Source organism: Protopterus annectens, chromosome 4.part0 (genome assembly GCF_019279795.1).
Source record: "Protopterus annectens isolate FY-2018-M chromosome 4.part0, PAN1.0, whole genome shotgun sequence".
NCBI lineage: Eukaryota > Metazoa > Chordata > Ceratodontiformes > Protopteridae > Protopterus > Protopterus annectens.
In genome coordinates, this window is record NC_056733.1 from 466,959,458 (window position 1) to 466,980,868 (window position 21,411).

Sequence of the window (21,411 nt, forward strand, 5' to 3'; positions counted from 1 at the left end):
TTGTGCAGACAAAGCATGAGACTATGGCCCATAGCAGCATCCATGGGCTTACATCTAATAGCCCAGTATCTCCCAGGGAGGCTAAACTCCTTGGCGGATAATTTGCGCAGACATGATCTGGATGTTCACGAGTGGCAACTGAACAAGGACATTTTCCAATGCATCACTCATCACTGGGTCACCCCACATGTGGATCATTTCTCCTCTCACGCCAATCATCTCCTTCCAACCTTCTGCACCAGGGAGTTTCACAACAAAGCTTGAAGGGTGGACACGTTGTCCTTCCCATGGACACGTTTCAGTTTATGCATTCCCTCCTCTGCCTCTTCTTCCCAGTGTGCTGGTAAAGATAAGGGACGAAAAACCAAAGGCTATTCTGATAGCTCCAGATTGGCGCAGGCAGCATTGGTATCCCCTTCTTCGCAGCCTTTCACAGGCTCAGCCTTGGCATCTTCCCCTGGTACCAGATCTGTTGGTTCAGGAAGGGAGAAAGTTCCTTCATACTCATCTTCAAACTCTACATTTAACTGCCCGGGTAATACTTTAAATCTTTCCCAACAGGTGGCACTTCATGAGGCATAAATGGAAGAGATTTTGATTTTGGATGCTGGCTAAAGGAGAAGACTAGTCTCATCCTTCTCTTACCCTCATTCTTGACTACCTAGCAGGACTTTCCTTTTCTTCAATCAAAATTCACGCTTCAGCAATCTCGGCTCATTGTTCTTTTGAGCAACCCATTTTCTCTCACCCCTTGATGAAACAGTTCCTGGGGGGAGCTAGTAATCTTAGACCTCCCAGAAGAGCTCCTACTTGGGATTGTAATTTTGTCCTGGAAAAACTTACTCTGCCCCCTTTGAACCAGCTGCCTCTGCAGATTTGAAGTTTCCATCCTGGAAGACTGCTTTCCTTTTAGCTATTACTTCAGCTAGAAGGGTATCTGAGCTGCAGGCCTTAATGGCAGTAGAACCTTTCATTATTTTTCACTCAGATCGAGTTTCTCTGATAACTAATCCCTCCTTCATGCCTAAGGTAGTTTCCAGTTTAACCCTTAACCAGTCTATTCACCTGCCTACATTTTTCAACAATCCCCAAAATAAATGGGAAAGGATTCTGCACTCTCTTGATGTGCATAGACAGCTGAGATTTTACTTAGACAGGACTAAATCCTTTTGAAAATCTGAACAGTTATTGGTTAGTTTTGCTCCTGGAGCTCAGGGTAAAGCTATTTCAAAACAAACCATCTCCAAATGGATTGCTCATTGTATTCACTTTTGTCACCTGCAGCATGGGAAGGTTCCCCCTCAGGGTATTATGAGCCATTCTACTAGAGCAGCCTCTACCCTCTGCATTTCTGAGAGGTGTGCCTACTAAGGACATTCTAGAATCAGCTACTTGGGTCTTCTGTCCATACTTTCACAAAGCAGCATTACAATCTACCTTTGTTTTCTAAATCCACGGCTAGTTTTGCAGGGCCTTCTTATCAACCCTTAATCTGTGATCCTTCCTCCACCCTTTGTCTTTTTCCTGGGCTTTGGGAATCAACCCATATGTGAGGACTGCAACAGTGAAACATGAAGAACATAGTACAGTTGTGTACACTTACCATAAATGTAGATGTTCGAGTGTATTCACTGTTGCAGTCCTGGTTTCCTACCCTTCATTCTCCCTTTTTTCTTAAGGCACAGACTATATACATTTTTAGTTTTTGTATGACGTGTCCAGGGTGCTACCTTCCTGGGTTAGCCTTCTTTTGGTGGCTCCTGACAGTTAAGGCAAGAAAAACTGAGGAATGGTGTCAGCTGCCTCCCTTAATACCTGACGTTCTGACATCAGTTTTACAAGTGGCGGCACCCGACGTCATATACCAAGGACTCTGGTATTCGGGCCGACTGAGGGCTACTGGGAGCTGGATAACCCGTATGCGAGGACCGCAACAGTGATAACTTGAACATCTACATTTATGGTAAGTGTACACAACTGTACTATGTTCTTCGTGTTTCACTGTTGCAGTCCTCACATACGGGTTATCTGGCTCCCGGTAGCCCTCAGACGGCCCAAATACCAGAGTCCTCAGTATATGACATCGGCTGCCGCCGGTTGTAAAACTGATGTCAGAATGTCAGGTATAAAGTGAGGCAGCAGACGCCATTTCCTCCGTCTTTCTTGCCGCGGAGCCCGAAGCAGATGCAATTCACACTAGTGCCGGTCAGCCTTTTACCTTCGTTTTGCTTTCCAACTACCAAGTTGAAGACACCTTCAGATAAGTACCCTGTTGGGGATCCTCTTTTCATGCTTTAACGAATGTCAGACAAAGTTAATAACTGTCTTGCCTGTGGAAAACAGATTCCGCACTGTGATTTCCATTCCTATTTTATAACTTGTTTGGGCCTTGAGCATGACGTCCCTAACTGCGATCTCTATGCTTCCTTTAACCCGTGTACCATATGCCGTAGAGCTAAGATTTTGTATAAGCATTTCGGAGTCTGGCCTAAGTTCGTCAGTATGGAGGCTTCTGGTCTCCCGACTTCGGCTATACCTAGGAAACGCAAAGACAAGGAACATGACAGGCCTAGGGTTAAATCTGCCAACGATGCACCGGTGAAATTGGTCGTCAGCACAGAGGTAGTTAGTGAGGCGCTTTCACAGCCCCTGCAGTCCGCAGATTTTCAGCCGCAAGCCTCTGTTGGGACCTTTATGGAGTCCCCCATGCCGCAGGCTGCTATTTCGTCTTCAGACCCTCTGCCTGTCGCCACCTTGCATACTTGCGTCATACTTGATACTTGCATATCATTACTGCATTTGATTCATGGCTGGTAACTTTGGATTTCAAGGAATGTTTCTCTGCCTGCAAAAAGCAATGGTTAGAGCCAGGCACTTTGTAAAAACTCTGGGAGCAGTAGATAAGCCAAAGGGCAATGCAGAGAATTGAAAGTGTTGCTCCCCAGCCCTGAAGCGAAGGAATTGCCTGCATCTTTCCCTTATTGGGATGTGCAGATAAGCCTCCTTGAGATCCAAAGTTACCAGCCATGAATCCTTGCCCAGCATTGGTAGCAATTGTTGAAGAGTGAGCATTCTGAATTTGGGAATCACCAGAAAAGTGTTTAGAATGGACACGTCCAGAATAGGGTGCCAGGTGCCCACTTTCTTGGGTACCAGAAAAAGCCTTGAATAAAAACCTAGGCCTGCCTGATTTGCAGGAACTGTCTTTATAGCCCCCATAGTCAGTAGAGAAGAAATTTGAGTTTCTACCTCTGCCCTGAAAGTTCTGGGTACATCTGGGTGCCCTTGTAAAACAGGGAAGGTGAGAAAGAATAATTTTTATTGAGCACCCATTTGTCGTCTGTGATGGTAGACAATACGTGAGGACTGCAAGAGTGAATCACGAAGAACATCCAATATCACTGCTATACTTCAGGGAGATACGTAAAGGACCAGAGTTAAGATTACTCGAATGATGGAACTGCCCAGGCTTCTCTGTATAAGAAAGGCTTCCTTCTTGTGTTCCTTTGACTGACCACCACCTTGAAGTAGCTGTCTATTTCATGTGACTTGTACCCTAAAAACTCCAGTCTAGACTGTAATAATCCTAGCTCATTGTTAAAATTATTGTCATTTGTACATAGACTCTAGGCTCTTAAGGCCTGCCCCTTCATTATATTCTTAAAGACACGCTTAGGGTGCATACTATTAAGAGACAACTAATGGTTCTTCCAACACAACTTCCTATGAATGGAAGTCCCAGTTTCACCTATATAATGCATACTCAATTTAATATCCAAGTCAATCATGTAAACTTTAAAAAGTCAGTTGTGTTATTCATGTAAAACAGAAATCTATCCAGATCTTCTCTTGTGCCTGTCCAAATTAAAAACAAGTCATCTACAAATCTGGCATAGAATAAAAGTGACTGTTTCCATAGATTGGCATCAGTAAAAATATGCTTCACTTCCCAATAAGCTGAAGTTATGTTAGCATAAGTATTAGCGCAAGGGGTCCCCCAGAGCACCATCCCTTGCACTGCAGATAAAATTTGCCTTCAAACAAGAAAACATTATTTTTCCAAAACCAAAGGCATGAACAAATTAAATCTTTCAAGACAACATTGTATTCACTATAATTATCTAAAAAAATAATTCCTAGCATCCAAGCCGTAGCTATTAGAAATAATTGTAAATAGGCTACTAATGTCACAAAAAAAATGTCCAGCTTTTATTGAACTTCTGATTTCACCTAGCCTCTATAGAAATTGTGCCAAGTCCTTAAGAACAGCAGGGGCTTTATGTAATTAGAAGTTATGTACTCACCATAACGTTCCATCTGAGTAGGTACTTCATTTGTCTGCAACCTGTGGGTCTCCGGCAGCTTTCCAAGCTTCAAGATCCAAGTTCTTAGCTCCTCCCCTCTACCCACAATCCCCTGTCACCACCACACTACCTCAGATCGGTTTTGCTGTATCACCTGAAAAAAACTGTAATAAACAGGTTCAGATATTCTCAAGAATCATAAAGATCCTAGAAACCCGATACAGGTTAGGGGGATGGCAGGGGGGGATGGTTGCAGACAAATGAAGTACCTACTCAGATGGAACGTTATGGTGAGTACATAACTTCTAAATCTGAAGTAGTTACTTCATTTGTTCTGCAACCTGTGGGACAGAGTCCCCAGCTACCTAAACAAAGAAACCTGGGTGGTCTATGGGAGGATATTCCGAAGCACCATGAGCCAAAGGACGCCCTGCTTCTAGATATCATGTCCAGCTTATAATGAGAAATAAACGTATGAGCAGAAGACCACGTGGCTGCTGAACATATGTCGTCCAACGGCATCCTGGACCAGAAGGCTGCAGAAGTTGCGATGGACCTTGTGGAATGTGCACTGATTTTGAATGGGGTTGTTTTGCCTGATGCCTTATAAGCCTAAGAAATACATTGACAAATCCAATTAGCCAGTGTCACTTTGGATATAGGTTTTCCCATGTATGAAGGAGCAAATGACACAGAGTTGATCAGCCCTACGAACATCTTTGGTCCTGTGCAGGTAAAAACGTAACTGTCTATGTATGTCTAGTGTATGCAACATGTATTCTCCTTTATTTTGAAAATTTTTGAAAAACACTGGCAGATTGATAGTCTGATTGATATTTGCCACAGATGCCACTTTTGGTAAGAAAGACGGGTTAGTCCTGAGAGACACTCTGTCATTGTGGAAACTAAGATAGGGAGGTTTCATGCACAAAGCTTGGAGCTCTGAAACCCTTTTAGCAGAAGTTATGTCCACCAAGAATGCTGTTTTCCAGGACAGAAAATTAAGGGGTACAGAAGCTGCAGGTTCAAAAGGAGGTTTCGTTAAGGCTTGCAGAACAAAGGTCCCAAGGGGGAGTCACGGATTTCACTGGTGGCTTGAGAAGGAAAACGCCACGCAAGAATGTCTTACACAATTTTGTAGATGCTAGAGATCCTAATCAGTCTCCCACATGAAAATGGGATATTGTTGCCAACTGTACTTTTACCGTTGATGAACTGGCCCCTTGTTCAAAAATCATGGACAAATAAATCCAAGACTGTAGGAATCGGAACAGTAAAGGGGTTGAGACCTTGGCTGTTAGCCCAGATAGAAAATTGTTTCCACTTGCTATTATAGATTTTCCTGGTGGACGGTTTATGAGCCGCTACCAGAATAGTTTTCACCGGTGACAAGATACAGGGAGTCCTTGCCATTAGTGGAACTGGATCAACCAAGCTGCGAGCTTGAGGTTTACCAGGTTCGGTGTTGGGCACCCCATTGGGTGCGATATCAGATCTGGAATGGGATCCAGGATTAAAGAGGAGGAGAGACTGTGAGACCGCAGGTATGGAAACCAGATTTGAGAAGGCCAGAATGGGGCTATGAGGATAATTTTGCTCCCCAACCATGCGGCTTTCTGAATGAACTTCGCCATGAACGGAAGCGGGGGGTAAACATAGAGTAGACCGGGAGGCCAAGCATGAATCAGAGCGTCTCTGGGGCTCTCACCTTCTGAGGGAAGAATTGTGAAGAACTCGCTGCATTTTGTGTTTTGGGGGGGTAGCAAAAAGATCGCAGTGAGGCCAACCCCACTTGTGGAAAATTTCCTTTGCAACTTTCGGATTGAGAGACCACTCGTAAGGACTGAGAATTACTCAACTCAATTTGTCCGGCAGAATGTTTGATAGTCCCAGAATGTGCGTTTCTCTCAGAAAGCGGTTGGTGGATATCAACCATTCCCAAACTCTCATGGCTTCTCGACAAAGAGGGTAGGATCTGGTTTCCCCTTGTTTGTTTATATACCAGACCACTGACATATTGTCCGTCTGTATTGCAATCGTTCCTAGAGGTAGAAGGTCTTGGAGAGCCTGCAACGCTAGAAGCACCGCCCTCATCTCCAGAACATTTATGTGCAAGGCGGTCTCCGACAGGGTCCACGTACCTTGGACGTTTCTGCCCAAACAATACCCCCCCCACCCTAGGCGAGAAGCGTCCGTGGTTAACGTGACCTGGGGGGGGGGTCACAAAGGGTCTCCCTTGCCTGAGTTCTAGGGAGTGAAGCCACCAAAGGAGGGATTCCCTGCAAACTCTGTTAAGGGGGATAGGAGTGTTCAATGGGTGGAGTAACAGTGACCATTGAACTTGGAGTGTCCACTGTAATATACGCATCCTTAGGCGAGCATGGAGAGAGAGGCCGATAGCCGCTGCCATCGAGCCTAGTGCTCTCAGGACTAACTCCGCCGGCGGAGCTTTGGTGCGAAGAAGAGCCAAAACCTGGAGTGAGAGGCTGGACAGCCTGGCCGAGGTCAAGAAGGCCCGAGAAGATCAGGAATCTAGCCTGGCTCCTATGAAATCTAATGCTTGCATAGGATGAAGAAAGGATTTCGGTATGTTGAATGAGATGCCCAAGCTGTCGGCAAGAGACAGCACATAGTCTCTCGCGGTACAAAGTTGATGCCTGTTGGTTGCTGTGAGGAGCCAGTCGTCTAGGTACGGAAAGACCCTTATGCCCTGAAGTCTCAGGTGGGCCGCAACCACTGCCATGACGTTGGTGAACACCCTGGGGGCTGAGGTGAGTCCGAATGGGAGGACCCTGAATTGGTAATGACTGGCCCCTAGCCGGAAGCGGAGGAACCTCCTGGACCATCTGTCCATTAAGATGTGGTAGTACGCATCCTTGAGGTCTATAGAGCACATCCAGTCGTTCTCCTGCATTAAGGGGAGAATAGATTGTAGAGTGACCATCCGGAATTTTTCTTTGGGGACAAACATGTTCAGGGTGGATAAGTCTAGAATGGGCCTGAGGTCCCCAGTCTTTTTTGGCACTAAAAAGAACCTTGAGTAGTAGCCCAATCCGGATTGGTCTGGGGGGACCCGCTGGATGGCTCTTTTTTCTAACAAATTTGAAATCTCTACGGTCGCCGCCTCTCTTTGATTGGGTGGGACATCGGGGAGGCGACCACCTAAGGGGGGACGAAATAGGAAGGGAATTTTGTAGCCTCTGGATATAATTCGGAGCACCGATCGATCGTTCGTGATGGACTCCCACATTGACAGGTGCTTTGTTAAACACCCCCAGACTGCCTCGAGAGCTGGACAGTCGGGTAAGCCCTCAGGGCTGCTGCGCGGGTCTCTCGGAGAAAGGCCCCCTAGACCCGAAGTTAAGCGGTCCCCCTCTGCCTCTGGGCCAGCGTCCACCCTGCCCTCCTCTGCCTCTGGAGGGCGCGGAGTCCGAAGCTGGATAGGATTGCTGAGACTTGCGGAACCACAGCTTCTTTTGCCCCCTCTGATTCCTTGAGAAGGAATGTTGGGGGCTCGAGAAGCGGACTCCGACGGCAGACAGCGTCTTCCCATCCTTCTCGCTTTGGACTAGTGTATCACGTATGGTCTTGCCAAAAAGCGAAGAGCCGTCAAAGGGTGCGTTCCTGAAGGACGCCTTGAAAGGTTCCGCGAAATTACAAAGACGGAGCCAGGTGTGACGTCTCAAGACAACACCTGCCCCACTGGCCCTTGCGGCTCCCTCCGTAGCATAAGACAGTAGCCGCATGGACGTATTTGAAATGGACTTGAGAGTGGCCATACGTGTCGAGAACACGGTTTTGTCCTCGACCTACATGGACTCAGGTGGAGCTGCAGTGTATTCCTTGATCAAATCCCGTTGCAGCCTGATGACATGCGCCATATAATTCAGCGCCCTCACGGAGAAGGTTGCTGAAGCAAAGGTCCGCTTCTCTATATGGTCCAGCGCCCGGGACTCCTTGTCCGGCGGGTGGACCGTGGAGCTCTCCTGGGAGAGTTCTCTCTTAGTGGCAGCAGCCACCAACATGGCATCAACTGGAGACCCTTTGGCCCAAGCCTGCCTGTCTGAAGGGGGGCTAAGGATTTTATCCGGTCGGCGTGGGATAGGCTCCACGGTGTCGGGATCCTGCCAAGCCCTGGTAGTCAGGAGATCTACCAGGGGATCTGCCGGTGGGGACACCCAGGAGGTAGATGGGCCCGCTTCAAATGCCTCCAGAAATACAGCCTCATCCGAGGAAGGTTTTTGGGCAGACCACCCCCCCCCCCCTAATATGCAACATTTCCATGATGTCTCCAAAGGAGACATCCTTGGGGGGTGACCTTGGGGAACCTTCCCTTTCCTCTAAGTCCGTATCTGTGGTGACTGACTCGGGGGAGTCCATTTGCCTCCTTTTACACTTCCGTTTACGAGGCACCTCCTCTGTGGGACTGTCAGAAGAGGGCTCATCAACGGCCTCTTGTTCCTCCGAGGGAACCAATTGGAGGGTCTGAGCAGGCTCTCCCGATGGAAGGATGATGGAAGTTAGACCTGTATGCAATGGGGGAGCAGAGGGATCCAAAGCCCGAGTCGGGGACATGGAAGACCTCGACAGTACCCTCTCCACTACCTCGAACGCCGAGCAGTCTCCTCGGCTCCGAGATAGGGATCGGGGTCGGAGCCGAAGCCATCGGATCCGAAAGGGAGGTGCTCTCCGACATAGGCGGCACCGAAGATGCACCCGCTCCCACGGATCTGACGCCCGGCCCACGGCCCCGAGAGCTCGGATCCGAGATACTCGAGGGTATGGTCGGCGTCGAGAAGGCTTGGGCCACCGGCGCCGACAAAACCCCGGCTCCGAAAGGGCCTGGATCCGAAGACTCCAAAACCCGGATCCGGGTTGAAGAAGGAGAAATCAGGGCAAATATTGAAGCTGCACTCCCCCCCCCTGTGGATGGGGGGGCAGGAGCACCCCCATCTGCATTTGGGTCTGCAAAAACCGACGCATCATCCTATCCATATCGGCGTTGGAAAGAGTTCTAGAAGATCTAGAGAAGGTCATAGAGGCGGGCCTGGAGGGCCGCCTCGATGACCTCGAGGGTGATAAGAGCTCCTCCTCCGGCTCCAGTGAGAATGAAGGAGATCGGAGCTGAGAAGGAGAAGGTCCGGACACCCTCGGAGGCGATTTAACAATTTTTGAAGGCGGAGCCGAGGGATGAGGCTCAGCTCGCCTCTTGTGTCTGTGCTTCTCCCTGTGCTTTTCCCTAGAAGGAGAAGACTGAATTTCCCTCGTACTCAAGGCAGTAGTGGGAGGTTGAGTCCCAGCCTGAGTCTAGGGAATCAGGGGTGCCGAAGCTACCTGGGCAGCCTGCACCTTGGAGGGAGAGGAGGAAGAGGTTAATTATTCACTTCCCTGTCTAAGCTCAGGAGCTCTTCTCAAGACGCTTGTATTCAAGCCGCGGCAAAAATGATCTGAGGTAGTGTGGTGGTGACGGCGGATTGTGGGTAGAGGGGAGGAGTTAGGAGCTCGGATCTTGAAGCTTGGAAAGCTGCTGGTCGGATCAGAGACCCACAGGTTGCAGAACAAATGAAGTAACTACTTCAGATCAAAGGTTTAAGTTGCATTTCAACCCATACAGATAAAGGCTCCGTGGCCCAACCTCTTTCCGATACGATGGGCCTAAGAGGAGGGTCCACCATACTCTTGTGCATTTTGGTTAGACTTTTAATTATAGGAATACAAGGATGCTCAACACAAAGATATTCATATAGGTCTTTCTCAATCCTGTAACATAATAAAAGTCTAAGGAAGTCTATGTTGATATAAGACAGAATAGCATTGCATTCTTGTTTATCATCTCATACGTAGAGTAATCCGAAAGCATTTCACTCATTTTACTGATAAAAATATCAGCATCCATGACAGTAATTATTCCCCCTTTGTCAGCAGGCATAATAATAATCCTACTGTTGGTCTCTAAATCCAGCAGCACATCTTTCACCAAAAGACAAGCTGTAAAAACTACAATGCTTACGCTCTCATGACTTTAACAAGATCTGCCTCACAGGCCCTTATAAAAGTTTCAGTGACTGGATGTGTAATAGGGATGAAGGTGCTGGGTTTACTGAAACGTGGCCTTGTTTCACTTATTCGATTCCCAAAAAACTGTTTCAAAGCTAAATTTCACCCAAATAACAAGGTCTATGACAGTTTCATGTAATGTTGCTGGCATCGATGGAATAAAACTCAAATCTTTAACACTTTTAGCTGAATATCTGACAGTACATAGGAGGAAATATTGTACACTAAACAGTTTTCTTGCAGGCTACTCACTAGAGCGAGGTTTTCCTTAATTTTTACCCTCGACTCATGGACTGGTTTTCATTTGTTCTGAGCCTTTGGTTTCATGAGTGCAGGCAGTTTGCAAAAAAAACTTGTCGTCACATGTAGACTCCTTAAGACTGGCTCCTTACAAATAATGGTTAATAGTATTCCTATTCAAATTATCATCATTATGCTGTTTCGTATCCATATTAGCAGTGGGCTCATTCCTTTTTGCTTTAACGGACATACTGTTGGTTTCTTGACTCTCAGGTTCAACGTCATTCAGCACGTGAATCTAAATTAATGACTAATCTGTAACTATGGCACCATTCCCTTGATGTACAGATGGAATCAATGCTGCTGTCCTATCAGACACAAGCATACGCTCATTGCCCAATCGAGTTAGTCCATCAGCTATGGGATTGGTGTCTGCATGAGAATTATGAATCTCCGCTATAAACTTCAAAATTGTTCTTCTTGCTGCTGGTGTGTGGAATATGGCACTTAAGTTCTGTAGAATCATTCCTGTATATGGTATCATCAGTAACTTTCCAAAAGAAAATGGTGCCGTTCTTGAAATCTGCATAATCGCAGCTCAGCTTTCTGCTCTTACTCCGCTGCAATTTGTCATCATAGGAGGCTATAGTATCAAAGAGTACATCAAGCTTACAGAAATAATATGCACTCGGAAATCTCTTCTCATTTTCTTTTTGTTTATTGTCAATATGGGCAATCAATTGTCGTTCTTGCGGCTCAAAATATTTTAATAAAAGATGCATGTACCTGAAGCTAGTATCTATAGTGATCCTCTGCCATTCAGCCAGTAGATCAGCAAACACATTTCCATAGGTTGGCATGCAGAGAACAAGGTGGACCCTAGGGATTATCTGGAAATGTAAGCATGCCTCCAAATGCATTCATTGCCACTGTAAATGCTTCAGTTTATAAAGGGCATTATCCAAATCTTTGAGCAGGTATCAAAAAGCTCTTTGTCAGAGTCCAATGATGGTATTTCATTGGCAACAGTTTCAGCTTCAGGCTGATAAGTGGGTTCGAGTCAAAGCAAGCCAGTTTCTTACCCTTCTCTTTTAGGGATTTAGCCACTGGTGTAATGGGAGTATAATCCAATTCCAGGTTATTCAAATCAGCTCCAGCCATGGATCCTTTAGGCCCCAAGACAAAATCTGAACGAATGATAAAAAGGATTGAAGGTCCACAGTAATGTAGTATGAAAGTGAGAAATGAAGAAAACACATGGACCACCACTCCGAAGTCCATATAAAACCATTTAATCAGATAAAACAGAAGCAGAACAAGTGCTTTTGGGTTTCCCCTTCATCAGGTTCACATAAAGCTATAAAAGCACAAATTAAATAGTAATGTCGGTCATTAAGCCTCCGATTCTCTAAACAGAGATTTAAAGCTGAAATTCGGCTAGGCAAAGTTTTAGGAACGAAGACCTGACAGATGGAACAGGAACAATGGTTGTGAGTGGGGCCTAGGCAGAAAAGACAAAGGTCGTGGGTATCTTTATGTGGAATTTGCCTTCCACACCTACACTTGCCCTTACTGGATGACATGAACTAAATACACAAAACAGCCAAAAAAGAAATCTCCAATGGGGCACTTATTTGAAAATAGGCAGCAACAAACAAATTCAGGTAACTGACCAATGTAAGAGTCAAGCGTTCCAAATGGTGGCAGAAAAGTTCTAAGGATTGTACATGCAGACATCCTTTTATGGCTAATGATGTCGGAACATACATGCGGTATTCCACTTACTGCAGTAGCTAAAAACTGTTGTATACTGGTTGGACGCCTGGTCACTGGGAGGAGAACTTCCCACGTGTAAAGAATACTGCAGTGCTAAATAAGACATTCTCCTTTCTCCATTCCCATCTTATGATGTAAAGACTTACTGACCAATTACCTTGCTCTCATGTATGGGTAAGTTGACAAAAATCAATGATTTTGGATAAATTGAAAATAGAAATATCAATACGGCTACGTTAAAACAAGATTCACCATCACATGTAACAAGTTTTTACCAAAATATACAGGTACATAGTGAAAATGGTCTGGAAGCCCACATAAATTACACAGATTTTTCAAGCATTTTTGATACAGCTGATCATGACTTAAGACTAATGAGTCTCTGAGACCAACTGATAAGATGGATAAGAGAATGGTTAATAAACAGATTGTGGTACATACAATGAGAGAAGAAAAGTAGTTCAAAGCATTATGCATATGAGTGTATTTTGCAGAGGTCCATTACTGATCTCATTTATTTAATATTGACAGCTCATATATATATATATATATATATATATATATATATATATATATATATATATATATATATATAGGCATATGGAGAGTTGTATGAAAGGTCGGACACTAAAGCGGGAGAAAAAAACCTGTACCGATTGGCTAGACAGAGGGACTGAGCTGGGAGAGATGTGCAGCAGGTAAGGGTGATAAAGGATAGTGAGGGAAACGTACTCACAAGCGAGTAGAGTGCGTTGTACAGATGGAAAGAGTACTTGGGGATAGTGAATCAGGAAGTGAAACAGATTAGCAAGGAGGAAGTACAGACAGCTATGAAGAGGATGAAGAATGGAAAGGCTGTTGGTCCAGATGACATACCAGTGGAAGCATGGAGGTGCTTAAGAGAAACGGCAGTGGAGTTGTTAACCAGAATGTTTAATGAAATCTTGGAAAATAAGAGGATGCCTGAGGAGTGGCGAAAGTGTTTTGGTACCTATTTTTACGAATAAGGGTGATGTGCAGAGCTGTAGTAACTACAGAGTTATAAAACTGATCAGTCACAGCTTGAAGTTATGGGAAAGAGTAGTGGAAGCTAGGTTAAGAAGGGAGGTGTGATTAGTGATCAGCAGTATGGTTTAATGGCAGGAAAGAACACTACAGATGCGATGTTTGCTCCGAGTGTGTTGATGGAGAAATATAGAGAAGGTCAGAAAGAGTTGCACTGTGTCTTTGTGGACTTGGAGAAAGTATATGATAGGGTGCCTAGAGTGGAGTTGTGGTACTGTATGAGGAAGTCAGGAGTGGCAGAGACGTATGTAAGAGTGGTACAGGATATGTACAAGGGTAGTGTGACAGTGGTGAAGTCGACAGTGGGAGTGGCAGATGCGTTTAAGCTGGAGGTGGGATTACATCAAGGATCAGCTCTGAGCCCTTTCTTATTTGCAATGGTGATGGACAGGTTGACAGATGAGATCAGACAGGAGGCCCCATGGACTATGATGTTTGCAGATGACATTGTGATCTGTAGTGAGAGTAGGGACCAGGTTGAGGAGACCTGGAGAGGTGGAGATATGCTCTAGAGAGGAGAGGAATGAAGGTCAGCAGGACTAAGACAGAATATGTGTGTGTAAATGAGAGGGAGGATAGAGGAATGGTGAGGATGCAGGGAGTAGAGCTGGCGAAGGTGGATGAGTTTAAGTACTTGGGATCAACAGTTCAGAGTAATGGTGAGTGTGGAAGGGAGGTGAAGAAGAAAGTACAGGCAGGGTGGAATGTGTGGAGAAGAATAGGAGGAGTGATTTGCGACAGACTGGTACCAGTAAGAGTGAAAGGGAAGGTCTACAAGAGGGTAGTGAAACCAGCTATGTTGTATGGGTTGGAGATGGTGGCATTGACAAAAAGGCATAAGTCAGAGCTGGAAGTGGCAGAGTTAAAGATGTTAAGATTTGCACTGGGTGTGACAAGGATGGACAGGATTAGAAATAAGTATATTAGAGGGTCAGCTCAGGTTGGACGGTTTGGAGACAAGGTCAGAGAAGCAAGATTGCGTTGGTGTGGACATGTGCTGAGGAGGGATGTTGGGTATATTGGGAAAAGGATGTTAAGGATGGAGTTGCCAGGTAAGAGGAAAAGAGGTAGGCCTAAGATAAGGTTTATGGATGTGGTGAGAGAGGACATGCAGGTGGTTGGTGTGACAAAGCAATATGCAGAGGACAGGAAGAAATGGAAACATGTGGCGACCCTAATGGGAACAGCTGAAAGAGAAGAGAAAGAGAGAATACGTTTTGATAAGAACATTTTTTACGTAATTTATTCTGATGAAACAAAACTAAGAAAAGTAACCTGCTCTAATTCAAAATGTAATACTCTGCAGAGTTTAACTGAGTGGGCACATAAAACTGAATATTAATTTAGGAAAAACAAAATACAAATTATTTGAATCAACTACATTTAAGAGACTGTATACCTTAAATAATGGTGTATTAGACCACACGAAAATATTTTGCAATTTGGGATTGTTAGCTGATCAGAAGTCGACCTCTAATAGTTATAATGAAGTAGTTTAACTGCAAACAAAACCTATAGGGAATATATTATGACTATTCAGAGGCAGAAATTAATCTTTAATGTAACAACTGTTTATAACCGTGGTCAAAACCTAAATTTATGTGACAATCTTTTCAGAGTCTGATTGATAAAACAAAGCAAGCTCAAGGAAAATTCACAGAGAGAATTAAGTAACTTAGCTGTAAAGTATTGTGATAAACTAAGTCAGTTTTAATTCATTTCCCTTATCTTACACAAGGATGAAAGGAGATTTGATTACAGTACATAAATGCTATCAGTAGCCTTCTTTTATCTGAAAGTCTCCTTGGTTACAAAGCACAAGTTAGGAAGGACCTTCAGTAAGAACAACAGTACGTGTAAACTGGTCTTCTAAAAGGTAGACAGATAATCAAATAAATTATTGGAGGTCATTAAGACTAATCCTGACAAAACAATTCAAAAAATAAACATTTGGATACTTGTTCTGCTGAACATTGTTTTAAGGCATAAAGTAGGCCTTTACGAAAAACAGCCAGTATGGATCATCTGTATCACTCCTTGCTTGTAGGATTGTAAAGTATTGCTGTCCTCAGCAATGAACAAGGATAAACCACCTTCCCCTTAATTAACAAGTAAATGATGTTTGCTACAGAATGTTTCATCATTCTCTTCCATCAAGTTGGTTTGTTAAGTGCAGCATAACATGCTAATGGCCAGCTGTCACTCCATGCTATTGGCCAATTGCATGCCACTGGAGGAGTAAAAGAAAGTAACACGTTCACTTCTCCTGAGGGAAGGGAAAGGGCTACATGCACTCCAAGGCAAATCTGAGTGATGCCAACTCCCTGGTACAGACTAAGATCATTGCCCATGCCTTGAGGGGAGAGGCAGGGCTGCTTGGAGTCTATGGCCGTTGCAGTCAATCTCCACTGCAGAACTGAGGAGATGCCCCCCCAACTGGCTGAGTGCTGGTAGGAATAGGGAGCAAAAAATCTCCATCCCTCTGAATGAATAAATAACGTCCTCTCCCAGACTCTTCCCCATGATGGGGGAACAAATGGGTCAACTGAATGGGAGGAGGCTAGCAATCAATACCCAGTGGAGGCAAAGACAGCAAAAGAAAGAAAGAGCTAAAGATGTCTGGGCATATGTCACACTTATATCACATATATGGGGAAATTCAAGGTAAGGATATCATCTTGGCCAATGGGGAACTGCACTCCGCTCTAAATGTCTGACTTGACACTTTGCCCTCAGGCTGAAAGACTTCCCTGATGCTATAACTGCAACAGTGAAAACTGCAACAGTGAAAAACCCAATGAACATCACTTGCTTCAGAGAACAAGCTGTGCTAGTAACGAGAAACAAAGTTCTGAGCCCTAGATATATAAAATAAAAAGGGCTAGTGATTCATATAATGAAAGGGAATCCACACTACAGACACTGCTTCTTAAAGGACTGTTGTGGTGGTGACAGTAATGAAGACTCCAGTCTTGGTGAACCAGCAAATGATAGCTTCACTGACATATTTCTTAGCTATCAAAATACTGTGTCCAGTTGTGTCCAGCAACTCAAAGACAGCTTAAAAAAGACTTTCAAACTTGAGTGATACAATGGTCTCTCAAATGGAGATGCTCTCTCAGTATCTCACCTACGGCTATGTGATTTTTTTTTTACAAGGGTTTCCAGCTTCTTTCCAAATCCTACTGACATGCCAGTACCAAATACATACTCCTCATAATTGTCCTAAGGTGCGTGGAGTGTGTGCATGAGTATATGCATCAATCCATCAGACTGGCATCCCATTTAGCACAAATTCTCTGCCTTACATTTGCTTGTTTACCAGGACAGGTTCAAGGCTGCCTTGTAACTCTAAACAGGAGAAAAAAATTATGAATGAATGAATGTAGTCAGGAAATCAAACCAGAACAGGTCAGATTTCAAGTCATTCATGTGCCAAGAAAAACTTGAAAAAGTCAAAGTAAACAGGGCACTTTCACTTCAAATCACAGATGATGTGCAAGCAGAAACTACAAAACACAGCTGTTTCCAGCTGGTAGTTTGAAGTGCTAGGTTAATAATTACAGCTGTTTACCGTTTAACATACCAGATTCTGATGCTATAATGTGTGCAAAACTAATAACATATCCTGACATTTTCTAAAGACAATGTGCAGACAACTCTTTACAAATCCTGATAATACCAAGATGTCCAAGTACTCTTACTTTTCATAATTTGTGAAACACTGCTAAACTTCATGCAACAACTTAAAACTATTGAGATTAAACCAGAGTAAAATCAATAAATGTTTTGGAGACTTAACAGAATTATAATTTTTTTTTTTAGATAAATACTGCTAACCACACCTCTGGCTTTCTGCTTTCCGTTCTGGGAATATGAGTTTTGGAAAAAACATGCACTGCTTAAAAAGAATGACTCCTGGTACGGAAGATCATAGCTCAGGGGCCAACTCATCATTCCAAGGAACTGCACACTTTGCTACTCACTTGCCATCTATCCCTTATTAGCCAACATCACTACAGAGGAATGCACGCAATCAAAAAGACAGAAGGTGGATTTTATGCAATGTAAATATTAGTGTCAACAGTTAAAGAAAGTGGGCAACATGAAAAAAATTCAGAATAAAAATACTTCATGTGCTTTTTACTACCTTCCTACTACCAAAGAAAATGCAGGTAATGTCTAGGATAAATTTAAAACAGTCAAGATCCTTCTAGTGGTTCAGAGACACTTAGGGAAGGAAGGTAACAGCTAGGAGTTTGCAAACATGGCTGTGAAATGTGATCAAGTTCAGAAACAGATAGCTATGCAAATGAAGGGAAAACTTTCCAAGAGTCCTAATTATGAAAAGAAATGCTAAAAACACACACCTTGTGGTTTTCCATCTCAGATCTGTCCATCTTTAAATTGCACCTGCATGTTACCTGAAAAGAAAGAACGAAATGTTAAAGCAGAAAAAAACATGAACGGTGGTTGCGGCATACTCTGTGATGCAATACTGCAAAATAAATAACGTGTATGATATACATACATCTTTACACACACACACACACATATACACATATATATATATATATATATATATATATATATATATATATACACATATATATATACATATATATATACATACATATATATATATATATATATATATATATATATATATATATATATATATATATATATACATGCGCGCACACACACACACACACACACACACACACACACACACACACACACACACACACACACACACACACACACACCTGTTAAAATGCCAGGTTTTTGTGATATAAAAAAATGAGACCACAATAAATAATTTCAAAACTTTTCCCACCTTTAATGTGACCTATAACCTGTACAACTCAGTTGAAAAACAAACAAATCTGTTAAGGGAAAAAAATATAAAAAAACAAAAAAAAAACTTACAATAAGCTGGTTACGTAATTGTGCACACCCTTAAATCCTTTGTTGAAGCACCTTTTGATTTAATTGCAACATTCAGTCTTCTTGGGTACACACCTGCCATCAATTAAAGAGACTCTGATTAACCCCAAATAAAGTTCAGCTGCCCTAGTAGGATTTTCCTGACATTTACTCAGTTGCCTGCTAGAACAAAAGCCATGGTTCACAGAGAGCTTACAAAGCATCAAAGGGATCTCATTGTTGAAAGGTATCAGTCAGGAGAAGGGTACAAAACAATTTCCACAGCACTGGATATACCATGTCAAGTCAAGAGGAGAAAGTTAACACACGCATTACACCTCAAGCAACACATAGCCCTTCTAAACTCACACCAACATCCACTGAAAGCAACACTAAATCCACATATGCAAAGGACCTTAACTGTGACCTGCTCAAGCAACAAGGACCTCCAAAGCTGAAACGCAAACAAACACCAATCACAACCAAAGTGTCACACAGCTCACAACACCAGTGTGCCACCCAGCAACAGCCCCTAAGGCAAGACAACGTACCTAACACTTTAGTCATAGGTGACTCTATAGGTCAGGCACACTGATGTCCCACTCACCATGCTGAACAAGGAGAAAATTACAGTTAGCTGCCTGTCAGGTGCCAGGATCCGCCACGTAACGTATGCACTCAAGTCACTCTACAAGTACAAATATGACTCTGTCATTGTCCATGTTGGAGTGAATGACTTGAGACGTACCTCCCTGGACTACATGAAGAGAGACATGGAAAAGCTCTCGGATCATGTGGCCCAGGCAGGTATGACCCTAGCCCTGAGTAGCATCCTGCCTTCGCCCAGAATGATACCACAATATAAGGACAAAAATGATTGACTTCAACAATTGACTAAGCTTCTGGTGTCCGTATCCGTCTGCCTGGGACGACATGATCGACAGACCACGATCCTTTGCCAGAGCTCGTCATCCCTATATTGCCTTTTTTAGGCAAAGTTCAAAGGACAAAACCACCAAAATAACAGGTACAAGCATGCAAAATCTGAAGGTAATGCTACTCGATGCTAGAAGTCTAAATCTCAAAATGCACACTCTCGAGGCACTCCTAAAAATGGAGAACATCGATATCTGTGCAGTAACTGAGACCTGGTTCAAGGCTCCAGACAGCACCCCTGCAAAACCAGGCTACAACTCTTACCGCACTTTTTGGCCACCAAACCAGGATCGAAACACTAAAGGTGGAGGAGTGTCTACATTCACCAAGGATATTCACACCACCAGGCTAGTTGCCCAACATAATGCATCTGAAATTCTCCAGGTGCAACTAATACTAGGTAAGACTGCAATCAAAATTGTAGTTTGCTACAAATCCACCACCATGCCCCAAGATTCTCACTACACCTTTCTAAACATACTGGAAAATATTAAGATGCAACCAAACACCCTAATACTGGGTGATTTCAACTACCCTGCCATTAACTGGGAAAACTACTCGTGTACCAACACCTTTGCCCAACGGTTCTTGGAGTTCATAAATTCCAACTCCCTGGATCAACTAATCCATCGTCCCACCAGGGGCTCCAATATCCTAGACCTGGTAATTACCAACATGATAAATCAATGCGCCACACCTATGGTCACCCCCTTGTTGGTCAGGTCAGACCATAAGCTAATCACCCTTAACATTCACATCCCACCCCCACTCCCCAGTAAGGAAACCTCCATAAAAAACTTTTCCAAAGCCAACTTCATGCTACTCAAGTCAGAAGTGACAAACTTCATGACACCCATGCAGACGGGAACTGAAAGGTCGACTGCTGAGTCCTACACTAAGGCACTGTACGAGCACATCCACTCGTGCATGAATCATGCAATCCCAAATAGAACCAAGATGCTCTCCTCCAAAAAAAGGAAGCCAATCTGGTGGTCTCCTGCCATAAACAAACTTTACAACAAAAGGAAGAAACTGTTGCAGAAAAGAGGAAAATCCCACGATACAAAAAATTCCCTTACCAGCCTCAGTAAGAAGCTGAGATCCCTCGTAAAATCCTCCAAAGCTAGTTACGAAAATAAAATTGCCAAAGATTCCAAAGACAACCACAAGTCATTCTATAACTATGTCAAGAATCTAAATGGCAATGCTCAGATCTGCTCGGAGCAACAACAGAATGGCATTAAATATACTGATCCCAAGGATATTGCCAATATCCTGGCAGATCGATTTGGTGCCAACTTCACCCCCCTCTCACACCCTAAACGGCCCATCTCAATACCGGAAGACTGTCAAATTCCGGTAATAACGGCTACACAGGTAAACAACGCACTCTCCATAGCTAAGAATACAGCATCCATGGGACCAAATGACATCCCGGGCTGTGTACTACATGAACTACAAAATGAACTGGCACGTCACCTAAGTGTCATGTTTAATCACACCCTCACTTCAGGCTTCGTGCCCACTGAGTGGCGCACAGCTACAGTTATCCCACTCCACAAGGGGGGATCCACCTTGGATCCCAGGAACTACTGCCCCATCTGTCTGACAAGTCTGATCTGCAAAGCCATGGAACGTATCATCATGGAACTTATAAACAAAGATATTGGCAACCTTCAAACACTGGACCCCACCCAGTTTGGGTTCGTGAAGGGCCGACCTTGTCTTCAGAACTTCTTTGAATCAGTCTCCAGAGCTGTGGATGAGGGTAAGGCAGTCCACACAGTCTATCTGGACCTCGCCAAGGCCTTTGACACCATCCCCCACTCTGGAATCATAGATAAACTTACTAAGCTCTGCATTAATCCCTATGTCACTCGATGGGTTGTCAACTGGCTTACTGACAGAACCCACACTGTTAAAGTAGCCGACTCCAAATCCAGCTCCAGACAAGTGACAAGTGGAGTACCTCAGGGTTCAGTCCTGGGACTGCTCTTGTTTGGCATCTATGTCTCTGAAGTACAGGCCAACACTAAGGGACTCTGGCTAATAAAGTTCGCAGATGACTGCAAACTGGGAGCCATTACTGAATCCCCAAATGATG

At 44.1% G+C, this 21,411-nt stretch overlaps 1 protein-coding gene across 1 annotated transcript in view; it reads right to left on the minus strand.

Moving 5' to 3' along the window:
• TRAFD1 (TRAF-type zinc finger domain containing 1) overlaps positions 1 to 21,411 on the minus strand; it is a 1,071,672-nt gene that overhangs the window by 693,074 nt on the left and 357,187 nt on the right. Inside the window, exon 4 of the mRNA XM_044069751.1 lies at positions 17,813 to 17,866. Coding sequence (XP_043925686.1) covers positions 17,813 to 17,866 — 54 coding nt within the window. The remainder of the gene's footprint in view (positions 1 to 17,812; positions 17,867 to 21,411) is intronic.